This window comes from Glandiceps talaboti, chromosome 8 (assembly GCF_964340395.1).
Source record: "Glandiceps talaboti chromosome 8, keGlaTala1.1, whole genome shotgun sequence".
In the NCBI taxonomy this organism is placed as follows: domain Eukaryota; kingdom Metazoa; phylum Hemichordata; class Enteropneusta; family Spengelidae; genus Glandiceps; species Glandiceps talaboti.
In genome coordinates, this window is record NC_135556.1 from 4,716,678 (window position 1) to 4,730,805 (window position 14,128).

At 36.3% G+C, this 14,128-nt stretch overlaps 1 protein-coding gene across 1 annotated transcript; it reads right to left on the reverse strand.

The window, feature by feature from the left end:
• Window positions 1–2,115: 2,115 nt before the first annotated feature.
• On the reverse strand, window positions 2,116–13,903 carry LOC144438729 (tryptophan 2,3-dioxygenase-like). The gene is made up of 10 exons (XM_078127882.1): window positions 13,806–13,903; window positions 11,216–11,382; window positions 8,907–9,040; window positions 7,785–7,922; window positions 6,889–7,005; window positions 5,409–5,516; window positions 4,953–5,064; window positions 3,769–3,906; window positions 3,172–3,262; window positions 2,116–2,362 (listed from the first exon to the last, which is right to left on the reverse strand). The coding sequence occupies exons 1-10, from the start codon at window positions 13,901–13,903 to the stop codon at window positions 2,116–2,118; spliced, it is 1,350 nt and encodes a 449-aa protein (XP_077984008.1).
• Window positions 13,904–14,128: the final 225 nt, after the last annotated feature.

The following is a 14,128-nucleotide window of genomic DNA, read 5'->3' on the forward strand; positions in this document are numbered from 1 at the left end:
TCTGAAAATCAATTTGACCTCAACTTAAAAATTCTTTGTGGTAACCACTTTTTTTTAAAATTGAAAATGGGTTTGAGTTTTCTGGAACAAAATAACAAAAAATGTTAAACAGTTCATTTCTGAGGTGCATTCTACATCTACTGTTGTCGTGTACATCGAGTAGTGATGCCACACATAAATCTCTTCAAAACAGTATGGGAAATGTAGTACATGTATATCTGTGGATATTGAAATTCTACAACATACAGTCATCAAAATAAACAGACTGTAAAGTGCACCTTTTAACTTTAACTTACCAAATGAGTATGTAATCCAAAACATAATATCATGTCTGTCCTTTATCATAGTTTAAATGTAATATTAAAACCCAGTAGTAGTAACATCTCACTTAGTTTTATTTCATTTTCTTCAATTGGAAAATACACTTGAATATTTACTGAAATGGCTCTGTCTGTCTAAGTTAACTGAATTACCTGTTGACTAGTCATTGATGGCACTACATACACAGGATTGATGTCTGTGTGTAAACAATTATGAAAGCGGTATTGACCAAATGGAATGTTTGGAAATATTTTGGAGTGTTACAAGATTTCTAAACTTTTCTAAAAATTCTCCAACTTGGAAGTAAAGAACATGGAATGTTTGGAAAATATTTTGGAGTGTTGCACAATTGCAAGATTTCTCAAATCTTCTAAAAATGCTACAACTTGGAAGTAAAGACAAATGGAATGTTTGGAAAATATTTTGGAGTGTTACAAGATTTCTAAACTTTCCTAAAAATGCTACAACTTGGAAGTAAAAGACAAATGGAATGTTTGGAAAATATTTCTAAATTGCAAGATTTCTCAAATCTTCTAAAAATGCTACAACTTGGAAGTAAAGACAAATGGAATGTTTGGAAAATATTTTGGAGTGTTACAAGAGTTTGTAGAAATCTGTTGAAGATGTAGGCACTAAAAAGCAATGCCTTTTATCTGATAGCTTTTGAATTTAACTTTGAATTTACCTGTAGTTTGGAATAAATTAAAATATAGAATGTTTCATGGTTTTTCAAAGATGATGATATATAATTTTATTTTACATTTTTGAAGAAAAAAAACGTTCAGTTTTCTTTTCAAACTACAACAACATGTGATATTGAATCATATCCATATATTCATATTTATAACTGTTGATCACCATCAAATTTAAAATAATACTAAATATTGATGTAAATATCATTGAGTAAGTTTGATATGATTTGGAAACCATAACCAACTGTACCGAACACAAACAAAGTTGTACACATTTGAACAGAAAATACAGTTGTTCTAATGTCACAGCAATCATTGGTTCCTATGAGTTAAAAGTGACAATTTTTGTCATTATTTGCCAGACTTTATTCTTCAAATTAGGTTTGTATTGTATACCAGGTAATCTCAAGTATGGTGTCTCACACAGGCTACAAAATACTGACATGTCAGTTTTGTGACTACTCATCTTTGACATAAATGATAAGACCCCTTATGTTACTCATACTTTCCTCAGATGAATGAATAAAATATTAGGGAATAATATCATGGCAGCACCCTATGACATGAGTGCACGTGTGGCATACTCAATGTATTTGCACAAGTGCTTGTGGGGTTCACTATAGTTGCACTGGGGAGTGAGAGTGCAAATACTTACGAGTACCCATACCTGTGCTCACATGGCATGGAGTTCTGTTATCTGAAACAACATCTTTCCCTAAACATCATACTCTGTGATCATGTAATTTCGTGTACAAGGAACGATCACGCACTTATTTACAGATATGCAGTAATATTTTAAGTGCAGCTACTAATAGTATTGGCATCGACTGATGCAAGTAATCATGGGTACATATGTAATATTATATCATATTGACATTGACTGGTATACTCTATTCTCTTTGTACTTTAAGTCATGTAAATATAAAATTGTAAATTTCCCAATAAATGATTTCATTACCCTGTACTTCAAAACTTAATTAATAACAACCCTTTGACATTTCCAAAGTCAGCTGTAGAAACTGTTTGTCAAGTGTCTTTCTATAGTCAATCTACAGACTTGATTTCTGGAATCATTCATGGCAAAAAATCGGTACTTTTGGAATCATGGCACAAAACCATTTCCAGTGTCTCTCAACACTTGTTTTTGAGGTCCGATTGTCATCATTACTTCAGCTTCATGGAAATCGTGATCATCCATGGTACCGGAGTCTGCTGAATCGCTCTCATCGTCACCATTGGACATACTACATAGACGTCTTCTGATGTCAGAGTTCAGGGCTGGAATGTATTGACGTGGTACAATGTAGGATGACAAATTGAACAGATCAAGGAACACCTTGTAACGGTCACTGAAATATTTTTTTAAAAATAACAAATTTTAGAAGGCAAGCTGAAAGAAAACAGAAAGTCATTTTTCTTGTTCCAAGATGTTTATGTGGTTACTTTTCAGCTGGGTTTGTCTATTTTGAAATCATATTTCCATTGTCAAACAATGCAAAGACATATGGATCTCAATTGAGAATTTTTACTAGTAAATATATGAACTTGATGAGACTTACGGAGGCTTATGTCTAGTGCATATAATCTACAATTGACATGATATTGATTTAACTGCACCATCAATATTATTGTCATATACCCAGTGTCACATTCGTATCACCTCCATTGTAATTCAGTGGGGGACAGTACCCTCACATTCATGTAATAATTGGCTATATCACACCCAGGCACATTTTGCCCCAAATAAGGTCAATTGTTTCCAAATAAATGTATTTTAACACGCCATAGGGTATAATATGTTAAAACCTTTACGGACTGGATATGGGTTCTTAGCACCTCAGTAGTAGGGCTAACAGGCTAGACAAAGGTCGGCCTTGATGCCTCACTCTGCAAAACCCATATCTGGTCTGTAAACATTAATTACCAACCAGCACTCATTTAAGGCTGGTGAGAACCCTGCTAGTAACATTAACCAATTAATCACCACTTTAGTACAACATACAAAAATATTTATGAAAAATATATATGAAGGGATTTTGCAGATGCCATGATCTATGTATATATGTTTGTTTGTTTGTATGTTTGTTTGTGTGTGTGTGTGTTTGTTTGTTTGTTTGTGTGTGTGTGTGTGTGTGTGTGTGTGTTTGTTAATTCTTACCTGACAGTTGATCTGAGGTAATGATATCCAGAGGAACCACCAGTACCAGGTTTATTTCCTAGCATCCTTTGCACCAGCATCACATGATTAGCTGAAAGAAATAAAGTTCCTCAACATTGAGTACCACACATGCACAAAAAATGTCATCAATCACATGCTTGCTGCTTCCAGTGTCCATGTCATGAACAGAAAATGAAAGAAAAAATGCCTCAAACAGGAAAATGTTAAAGTGGCATGTGGATGAGGATTGGGTATTTATTTTGGATTTTTAATTTATAAAACAATTTTATCATGGCTTCCTACTTGAAATATCAATGTGAAACAACATAGACCAAGTCATTGTTTGTAACTCAATAAATGGCGAAAGATTAATAAATATGTACAAATGTTTGTTATTTTACGTACAATAACAAACTTTCTACACATTTTTTATGCAATGTATTGAGTTACAAACCCAGACTTGGTCTATGTTGTTTCACATTGACTTTTCAATTAGGAAGCCATGATAAAATTGTTTTATAAATTAAAAATCCAAAATAAATACCCAATCCTCATCCACATGGCCACTTTAACGAAGAGATGGGTCATTTTACTTACATCTCCATTTGATAAGGAGAGAATCTAAATCAATGAGGAGGTTTAGGAGTTGATAAGGTTGATTAAAACGTGGTTCATCTCGATAGAAAGAAATCATTAATGCTCCATGCATGGCTTTGAAGGAAAATCTTCTCTCACCTAAGAAAAATAAAACCAGATGAGAAATATTTTAGTCTGAATATGACCCAATCTGTAAATGCAGAACACGCTTCAGATTTACAAGTCTGAAATATGAATGAGATTATTGTGCAACAAATTTATCGTGAACATGGATATATGTGTGTGCTCATTTCGACCATAGGTGGCGCTCTTTAGCAGGCAATCGATGTACTAGCAGCAGACAGCAGAGTGTATTCCGAAAGACATAAGAGGCCGGTTCAGATATAACAGAGCCACTGTCATTTGTTTAAACTGCATTAGCTGTGACTGGGGTAAAAAAAATTTCAATCCGACAACCATTAATATATTCACTGAAATGTGTTAAAATACCAATAATTAGACATTGTATACTATGTCAATTAGAGGTCTATTTTATCTATAAGTAGTATAGTAATAAGTTGAAATTGTGGTTCATCGGGGGGGGGGTGCTGATTTTAAGGTGCGGACCCCAAAATCTATTTGATTGGACATATTGTACCATACTATAAATGCTGAAAGCCCTTGGGTTGTTCAATACTGTGCAGGGTGTACAATATTACCATTAAATCATATCTAACAACACGGTTTCAAGAAACATCATTGCAGTTGCAGCTCGTACAGCTTTAATGTTAAAAGTCAATCCATGGATTAAACTAAATGGCGTCATTTACTAGGATGATATAAGGATTGACGCCTTGGTCCTATCCTGGGGGCCCTAGCTTTACTACAAGCAATACAAATTTACAATATCTTCGTAAAAATACACCCATGCTACAAGTGACTGCTATGAGCAGGACTGGCCAAGTTTACGTATCGTGTTATAGGTTCAAAGCTGTAAAGTTGTTTGTTGTGACATTTACTGTATAAAGCAGTTGATTGAAGAAATATCTCAATTTAGTCTAGTTGTGATTCCATAGATTTCAGTACAGTCGTTGGTGGCGCTGTACACTCAGGTTTGCGGAACCCGTGTGGGGCTCCGCCAGCAACTGTATGTTAGAATAGAGTTTCGTTATTTCATTACTCAATGAAGTATTAGTATTACAGACCTCTCGCCACCAGCTCGTTGTGTTTTCTTTCATCAAAGATAGTATCAAACGTTTCCTTTTGCTTCATGTACTGAGACATCAATATTTCACTCATAGAGGTGTCGTCTTCTGCCTATTGCGGAAAGTAATACAAAGAACGATTATGAAACGATCCTTTCTACAATTAGTTTTATTTCAACCTTGGAGTAATTATACTGACAGTATAATTACCATTAGTAACGATACTGACAGTATAATTACTCCAAGTTTCAACATTGTTCGCGTTCTGACATGTTCATCAGTTTGCCTGCAACATGAATGTACACGTACGTCCACACAGAAAAAAAATGACCAACATAAAAAAGGTTTTATATAATTCTTTTCTCTTACTCAATCAAATTCTGCCTCTTTTGTGCACGACCCTTTCATGGGTTAAAAAAATAATTACACAAGCAATGCAAAACTATCACCACAGACCTGTGCTGTCTGTAATATTTCTTCCAACATCTTCGTAACGTTGTTTTGAAACTTTCCCCAGAAGTTAAAACCATCTTTCTCGAGTCCTGGCGTTCTCGCCAGCCACCTCTGATAATAAAGACAATAATATTGTATTATTTCAATCTCTGCTCTATACATTATTTCCCGCCAAAAGTGAGGTAGACAAAATGTTTGACTTACAGCGCTAGCACAAAGCAGATTCCCGCCATAATTGTGCCATGAATTTGTAATTATACCATGTTTAGGTTCAGACATGATGCTGTTTTAATATAAGACACGTAATATATTTCTGCTATATAGGTTGGGCTTGTTAAAACAAACTACAAAACATATTAAACTTTAAAATTTCAACAAATAAAACTCACAAGCATATGTGTGGACACGTGTCTTGTATTATAGACTACTTAGCTGATACGGGTATATACTTTACTATGATAGCTCTTGTCAACACTCCCATTAATGCACTGTACGGTGTAGGCTAGTCTGGATGCCAGGTTTCTAAAGTGGAGGTGTAAATGGTAATGATACTGTATAGGAACTAGACTATGTGAGTAGAAGTGTAAATGGTGACGATACTGTATAGGAACTAGACTATGTGAGTGGAAGTGTAAATGGTAACGATACTGTATAGGGACTAGACTATGTGAGTAGAGGTGCAAATGGTAACGATACTGTATATGAACTAGACTATGTGAGTAGAGGTGTAAATGGTGACGATACTGTATAGGAACTAGACTATGTGAGTGGAAGTGTAAATGGTAACGATACTGTATAGGAACTAGACTACGTGAGTAGAGGTGCAAATGGTAACGATACTGTATAGGAACTAGACTATGTGAGTAGAAGTGTAAATGGTGACGATACTGTATAGGAACTAGACTAGTGGAGGTGTAAATGGTAACGATACTGTATAGGAACTACACTAGTGAGGGTGTAAATGGTAATGATACTGTATAGGAACTAGACTACGTGGGTAGAGGTGTAAATGGTAACGATACTGTATAGGAACTAGACTATTGTGAAGTCTCGCAAGAAATAGTGGATGCGGAAACTGCAATCAACTTAAAAAGACAATATAAAACTGTTCTTCCAATCTGCAGTACAACACAGAGACCATATGAAAAACAACGGGAAACATAACTACCTGAACTAAACAGTCGCACATGAAAAAAAATAATCTACCAACCCCACATATTCTAAAATTGAGCGTAATCGGAACCGCACATTTGTTTTGGTTAGGCTTGAACACCGGAGGAGGAGAGGGGTATCAAAATCGAGTCCCACCTTACTCCGTCTACAAGCTGAACTAGCTATTGTAGTATATTGTAGGTATGTGATTACGACAACAGATTCACTACATCTATTGGCGACTAAAATGTACCTACTGTAGATACCCGTACCTTAAGCTTGTAGTACAATTACTCGACGGTCAGTTTTTACTCTAAAATGGAATTATTACCTGCAATAGATCAAGCAGTGACGGCTCTTTTTCTGAATTTTGTAGGTTTTCCAATAACTTGATATCATCTTTGAAGACTTCAGAATAATGTTGTTGACTGTACTTCACGCGATTTTCCTATGAAAAATAAAGATGCAAATCACGGTACAATTAAAAATATCGCCATGACAGCGAAAAATAAACACATAATATGCACAGTGCATACATACATACATACATACATACATACATACATACATACATACATACATACATACATACATACATACATACATACATACATACATACATACATACATACATACATACATACATACATACATACATACATACATACATACACACATACACACACACACACATATACATACATACATACATACATACATACATACATACATACATACATACATACATACATACATACATACATACATACATACATACATACATACATACATACACAGGTACGTAGGTACATTCGCACCACAGGGGCACGCGTACGTATTACGAATCCTGCTGCTACAACTGTATCAATCTCTCTACTCGTAGCGGATATTCAGACTCGGACCACTATAACCTCAGACAACTAACTTCTTTTACTTGTCTTGAGATATAACACACTATTTTCTCATAGGTAGGAAATTATAGTCAAAACGTTGTTACATTTAGCCCGTAGACAAGGAAAACAACAATCTAAGAAACACTACTCGCCCCTATGGTTCGCACATACATTTTGTCACCCTAACCCTTTTGGTGAATTTGCCTGTTCTTTAACATACATGTATATTATGAAAGTATGCACGTCTTACTAGTTTAGTCTGTACACGCCCTCACTCGGCAGTTAATCAACACTCTGCTCACTCCTTCAACCTTGTTAATACGTTCGAACTTACAATTTTGATTCCAAGTTTGTTTTCAAGGAGTCTGAACTGAAAACTCTGAAACCCAGATGCAGGCGTCAGGAAACTTCTAAAATCGGCAAAGTCCAATGGGGACATGGTTTCTAGGACCGTCACCTGATCTACCAACAACTAAGTGGGAAAAAATGGAACAGGAATTAATATTTGAATACAGTACTGTTTGTGTAATCTTTCATATTTCATAAGCTAATTAGTTATTTTCTTCAGGTTATGCTGCCAGTTTATTTACGCAATTTACAATGTAAACATCTAAAACGTCCCAATTTGTTAGTGTGTGTATTACCAGTATTACATGTATCCTTTACATGCGAAGACCAGCAAGGTGTGTTGTAGTTAATGGTCTAGTGTGGGATGGTGTTGTGCAGTGTGGGATGGTGTAGTGTAGTGTAGTGTAGTGTAGTGTAGTGTAGTGTAGTGTAGTGTAGTGTAGTGTAGTGTAGTGTAGTGTAGTGTAGTGTAGTGTAGTGTGATATGGGTTGTGGTGTGATGCAGCTGCAGTGTAGTATGATTCGGTATACTCAGTATGATGTGGTGTGGTGTAGTATGATGTGGTGTGGTGTAGTATGGTGTGGTTTGGTATGATGTATGTGGTATGGCATGGTGGACTTTGGTGTGGTGTGGTGTGATGTGGTGTGGTGTGGTGTGGTGTTATGCGATGTGGTGTGGTGTGGTGTGGTGTGGTGTGGTGTGGTGTGGTGTGGTGTGATGTGATGTGGTGTAATGCGATGCGATGCGATGCGATGTGGTGTGGTGTGGTGTAGTGCTACATAGTGTGATGTTGTCTGGGAAGTCGTGGTGTAGTGTGGTGTGTCACAGTGTAGTGTGTTGTGTTGTGTTGTGTTGTGTTGTGTTGTGTTGTGTTGTTTTGTGTTGTGTTGTGTTGTGTTGTTTTGTGTTGTGTTGTGTTGGGTTGTGTTGTGTTGTGTTGTGTTGTGTTGTGTTGTGTTGTGTTGTGTTGCGTTGTGTTGTGTTGTGTTGTGTTGTGTTGTGTTGTGTTGTGCTGTGTTGTGCTGTGCCGTGCTGTGCTGCTGTGTTGTATGATGTGGTGCAGTGTGGCGTAGTGTGATGTCACCGATGTGACTGTTAAAAACCTACCTTCATTATCTGTACAACTCTGTTTACTCGTGAAATGATAACCAACATTTGCCGTTCATCTAGACAATCATCATCAAATAAATGCCGTATTGAGTCGATTTCAAAAAGTATTTGTTTGAACCACAGTTCGTATACTGTAAAGAATATAGACAAATATATAAGATCTAGCTTTATTGTTTACTTTGAAAGACTTCTAGGTGAAGTATGAGTGAGAAAACTGAAATATCAAAATATGTTGAAGCCGATAATCCAGTTAAAAGATTTTCCAGTAAGTTTTATTACCATTTCGTTCAATTTGTACATAAAGAGTATATCCAACGTTAACTTTGGAAAGGATACTAAGTTCTTGAAATATCACTCTCCTTTTTCCTCTTGTGTTGTGGGTTGATCTTTTTTTCTTCATAATACATTTATAATAATTGTGAATAATATTTATACACTATTGTCAGACCTATTAAACCCTTTGTGTATGAACAAAATAATTTCTAATCAGCTTCGTGGAGTACACATCATTTCCCACACTCCGCAGCAAATGAATTCATATGTGCATATAGTTGTATATACGTTATATAAGGAATGTTTCTTATTGATACTACTAGTATAGTAGGAGATAGTGGATTGTTCATTTGGCATGTTCGTTCAATTAAGATTCGTGAATTCTTTTTGATTTTTGTTCTGTAGATGAACAAGTTTTTGTTCTGTAGATGAACAAGTTTGTCCTTGTTTTTGCTCTTTTGATTCATCATCCATTGTTTCAATATACAAGGTTTGGGTTCTACCACAGGGACTCGTAATGTTGCCCGGATTTGAGATTTATACCAGCGACAGATCCCGATGGTAGCAGTCCCTGGATGGGTGGTACCCATGCTTTTTAAGTGAAATTTCAAATGTACCCCTTTTCCAGGAATATTTCAATGAAAAACACCCCTCTTTTTAGTGAATCTGGGAGAAAATCACTGCAAAAAACACCCCCTTATTTCCGAAATCCGGGAGGTTTTACCTTCAAGGACACCTAATCCATACACTGCACGTACGTACACTGTTTGCCCTAATGTCTGAGTACTAATAATGTACGGTCCTGGATTACGGGACCTTCATCACCGGTCCTTCGTCGGGAAGTTTCTTCCGAAAGAGAGTAGAAAAGGGGCATCCCACCCCTATTTTCGGAGGGTGATCTGAAAAAGCACCCCCTTTCCGTGAAATTTCTAACAAGCATGCGTACCCACTTCGTCTGGGACTGCCACCACCAGGCGACGGATACTAACTCGAACTGTCGAATAATGTTGAAATAAGCGTATTCTCCATACACTATTCTCGCTGTGTACTGACAGTATAATCGGTAATGCCGGTTTTTGTATTCATCCATACAAACAATTGTCAGGGTGGAGTAAATTTAAAAGTGTAGTAACGTCATTCATACAAGCAAGTTACGCGTCCTTATTTGCATGCATGTTCCTGAGATTGTTTCACTTATATTCAACATTGAATATATTGTTAATAGAAAATTATTTTGGATGTGAAGGTACTATTTTCGAAATGTTTGTTGAGTAAACAGCCGTTTGAAAATTAATGATGTCGTTCTCTGATGGTTCGTGTCTTGTTGATATTTCGCGGTGTGTGATCCTACAAACCCGTGTTATTATACTCCTTTCATATATTATCGCCCAAATATGTTAATATTATCGATATTTGCGATATTTTATTACATTCTGAAACATATCTAAGGTCACAGGTGTCTTTAACACGGGGGCAGCGTCGTAGGTAAAGGTTCCACTTCGAATAACTTCCATTTAGTTTAGACTTGCTATTAATTAAATAGAATTAGGAACGAGATCAATCGTTCGAGCCATTTTAGTTCTCATCCTACAAAAAACGGTTTTTACTTTAATTTAATGGATGCAAATATTTCTATAAAAATGTGAAATTGAGAAATGGAAAAATTTCGTATTGTAAATGCATGGCTGCGCACTAATTAAAAATAAAGTAAAGTGTCAACAAAAGGACTATTTCCTCGCTACGTACTGGCTTTGCATTCATAGCATTACATACTACTACATAGGGTCTGAAAAATGTTCAACTTTTGCCAATTTAGTTAGAGGAGGACGGGGGGGGGGGGGGATTCTGAGGCCTAACCAAAAGAAATGTGTTTTATCCAACATTGAAGTATTGATCTCGCCCCTTAGATGACCACGAATCCACACTGTACTGTCAACCTATTTGACTCCAAGTTAGAAAAATAAGAATTAGTGTGAGAAAGTATACCTAAAATCCAGCTTTGCCATGTATGTCGATGGTAACAAAATACTTACCTTGGTGGACCGAAATGAAAAGATGTTCGTCGTGACAAGGCCATCCTTTCAAGTCACTCTGTCTAGTATTGCAAGACAATAATTTATCTAGTTCTAGATATTTGCCGTATGTGAGACCACCCTTCGCTGCAGCATTGTACTCACGAGGTGATGAGGTACCGTCCCCACTGTATTACAAATAAAAGCACGGCGAATATTAATTTAAAATTCAAAATGTTATCAGTGGGGATTAGGATGAGGTAACTGTGATGTAACTCTCTGTCTGTCTGCCTGCCAATCTAATTGCCTCTGTGTGTGTGTGTGTGTGTGTGTGTGTGTGTGTGTGAGAGAGAGAGAGAGAGAGAGAGAGAGAGAGAGAGAGAGAGAGAGAGAGAGAGAGAGAGAGAGAGAGAGAGAGAGAGAGAGAGAGAGAGAGAGAGAGAGAGAGAGAGAGCAAGTCCTTTCAAATTCAAATGAAGCTTACACTGTCAAATTTACCCAATGTAAGCATCCTAATTTATTGATCGGAAAATATTTGAACATCTGCGATGCCTAAAAACATGTATGAAAGAATGAGGTCCTTCCATTGCAAGCTAATAGGTCTACAAAATGGTGTCAAACTCAATGAAATACGGTCACAATCCCAACCCTTGGCTTCTACAAACATATGTATTAGACGGGGATGTGTTTTATAATATGGGAATGATCTCTACATTTGATAAGATTTCATCATAAACAATAAATAAATATACTTGTTTTTTTTTTACTTTTGACATGTTTTTCGATGAAAATGTCAATGTTTGACATATATGAATTGTTTTGTCCGTACTGGTTTGAAGGGGTACGTTGTTGGCATCGGTTCATATGAATTCAAGATAATGTAGGAAGGGTCATCGTTTTTTGGGGGAAAACAACTAATCCGCCATTAAACCTTCTCTAAAAGTTTTCCTTCTCAGTGTCTTTATTTCAAATATCTAAGGATCGAAGCTAATAGGGTATGTGCATCCACTGCTAAGTTTTCGACTGTAACAGATCAACATTACAAATAACATTCGCCCAAATCAGATCACATTTTTTTGTACCAGGTACATCAAAATACATTCAATACAAGGAATCTCACCCTATTTTACATTGGTTGTTTACTTGTTATCTCTCTGACTTAGTGATACACTTGTAAAGTGAGATAGTGATGATAATCAGGAGTGTTTGTAAACATTCTATGACGCACATTGTGTGAACTCTGACACCAAATGTATCAATCACAGTTGATGGTGCCGACCGGTGCTCTGATCAAAATACCAACCATACTAACTTTGATGTCGTGCGCCATGGCTCGTGCCAAAAATGCCACTGATAGTGATACCTTTTATGCATATCGTCAAATACACATGTAAAAACTCCCAAATTCGTCTCCATTTATCAAATCTGCGAACATTGCACTATCTATGTATTATTTATCTGACAATATGGTTACATTTTTTTAAAAAAAAGAAAAGAACAAAGTCGTTGTTTTTATATTAAAAACAGCTCAGAAAAAATGATGGTTGGCATACTGCCATAATTCGTGTGACAGCCTCGATCCCATATCACCATCACCAGTGGTCCAAGATGTTACAGATGGGGATTTAGGTACAACTTTTATTATTACAAAGTCCATCAAAAAAAGAGTTCAGTCGGTGGAAGTTTCTTCCGTTTTCAAATGGCATGTTTACTTGGGGCTTCAGAATTCCAGCAATATAGAATAGAATGACAGCCCTCCCCCCCCCTCCCCATCATCAGGGTTGATGATCAACAGAATTCAAATTATTCCACATTATTTAATTCTTCGTTTTGTTATCCTTAATAACCAATTAAACATGTTTTCGTTTCAAAAAGTTCTTACGAAAATACATTAATGAATAAACGTATAAATTCCCACGTATGTGTCATACAGGGTGTTGCGTGGTTGTTGCAATAATTTATCTATAACCTTTGTGCCAGAATTTTAAGTTGACTGACCACAGAGCAAGAAGACCCACTTTTAGGTACAAACTGTCTTGGCATTGGTTCAAATCCAAACATACGTTTTGTACAACCTAGGTCAATTATCCATGATTTGAATCGTTCAGATTAAGCTGAAAGACAGTTAACATATATTTTTTGATAATTACGTCATCAATTTATGATATCTGAGTGATAATGGTGAAATTTCAAGGTTTCTCATTAATGCATATACGAATCACCTGTTGTTCAAATGCCTCATTTTATTTATTATATAGATCAGTCATATATTTATGCTTTGAACCTCTGACCTGGCCCACTTCCCACACCCATATGCGGTGAGGGGCGAGTGATAAGACCTTTTATAACAACTTGTCCGGCGTTTTGACATTCGCGAGCGTTCTACTCTCAAAGGTTCATGAGGAAAGTGTTGGTGCTCCATCTACGTGAGATTGGCAGTAGCATGATTCACAATCACTTTGATCATTCCCAGGCAAAAATTGAGACAAAAGAAAATATGTCTTTCGAATAACAAACTCGCAGACTAATCTAAAACAACATTTAAAGTTGAAAAGTAATGAGTGACGCATCTATCTGTAAACCAGAATAGTTTAGACCCTGGACGACTCACAGGCTTTGTACTGTCAATCTTCGTGTAAAGTTAGCTCTGCTCCATATCTGTGTGACGACGGGTACACTACTACTAGGAGGAGTGGATACACTATCCATCAAACTACTGTGTACCTCTCTAGCCTATCATGCTATCAAGTTTTAGTAGTAACGTAGGCAAATAATCAACTTCTATTTGAAAAGTAAAAGTAAACAATCACTTTGCCAAGGTCTTAAATTTGTCCGTAAAGTTCAAAGTAAACTGTTACCAAAGCTTTGTTTGTTACCTACATTCTTATCTGTAATCTCTATTGCTAACTGCGTATTTTATATTTTTGTAGAGTC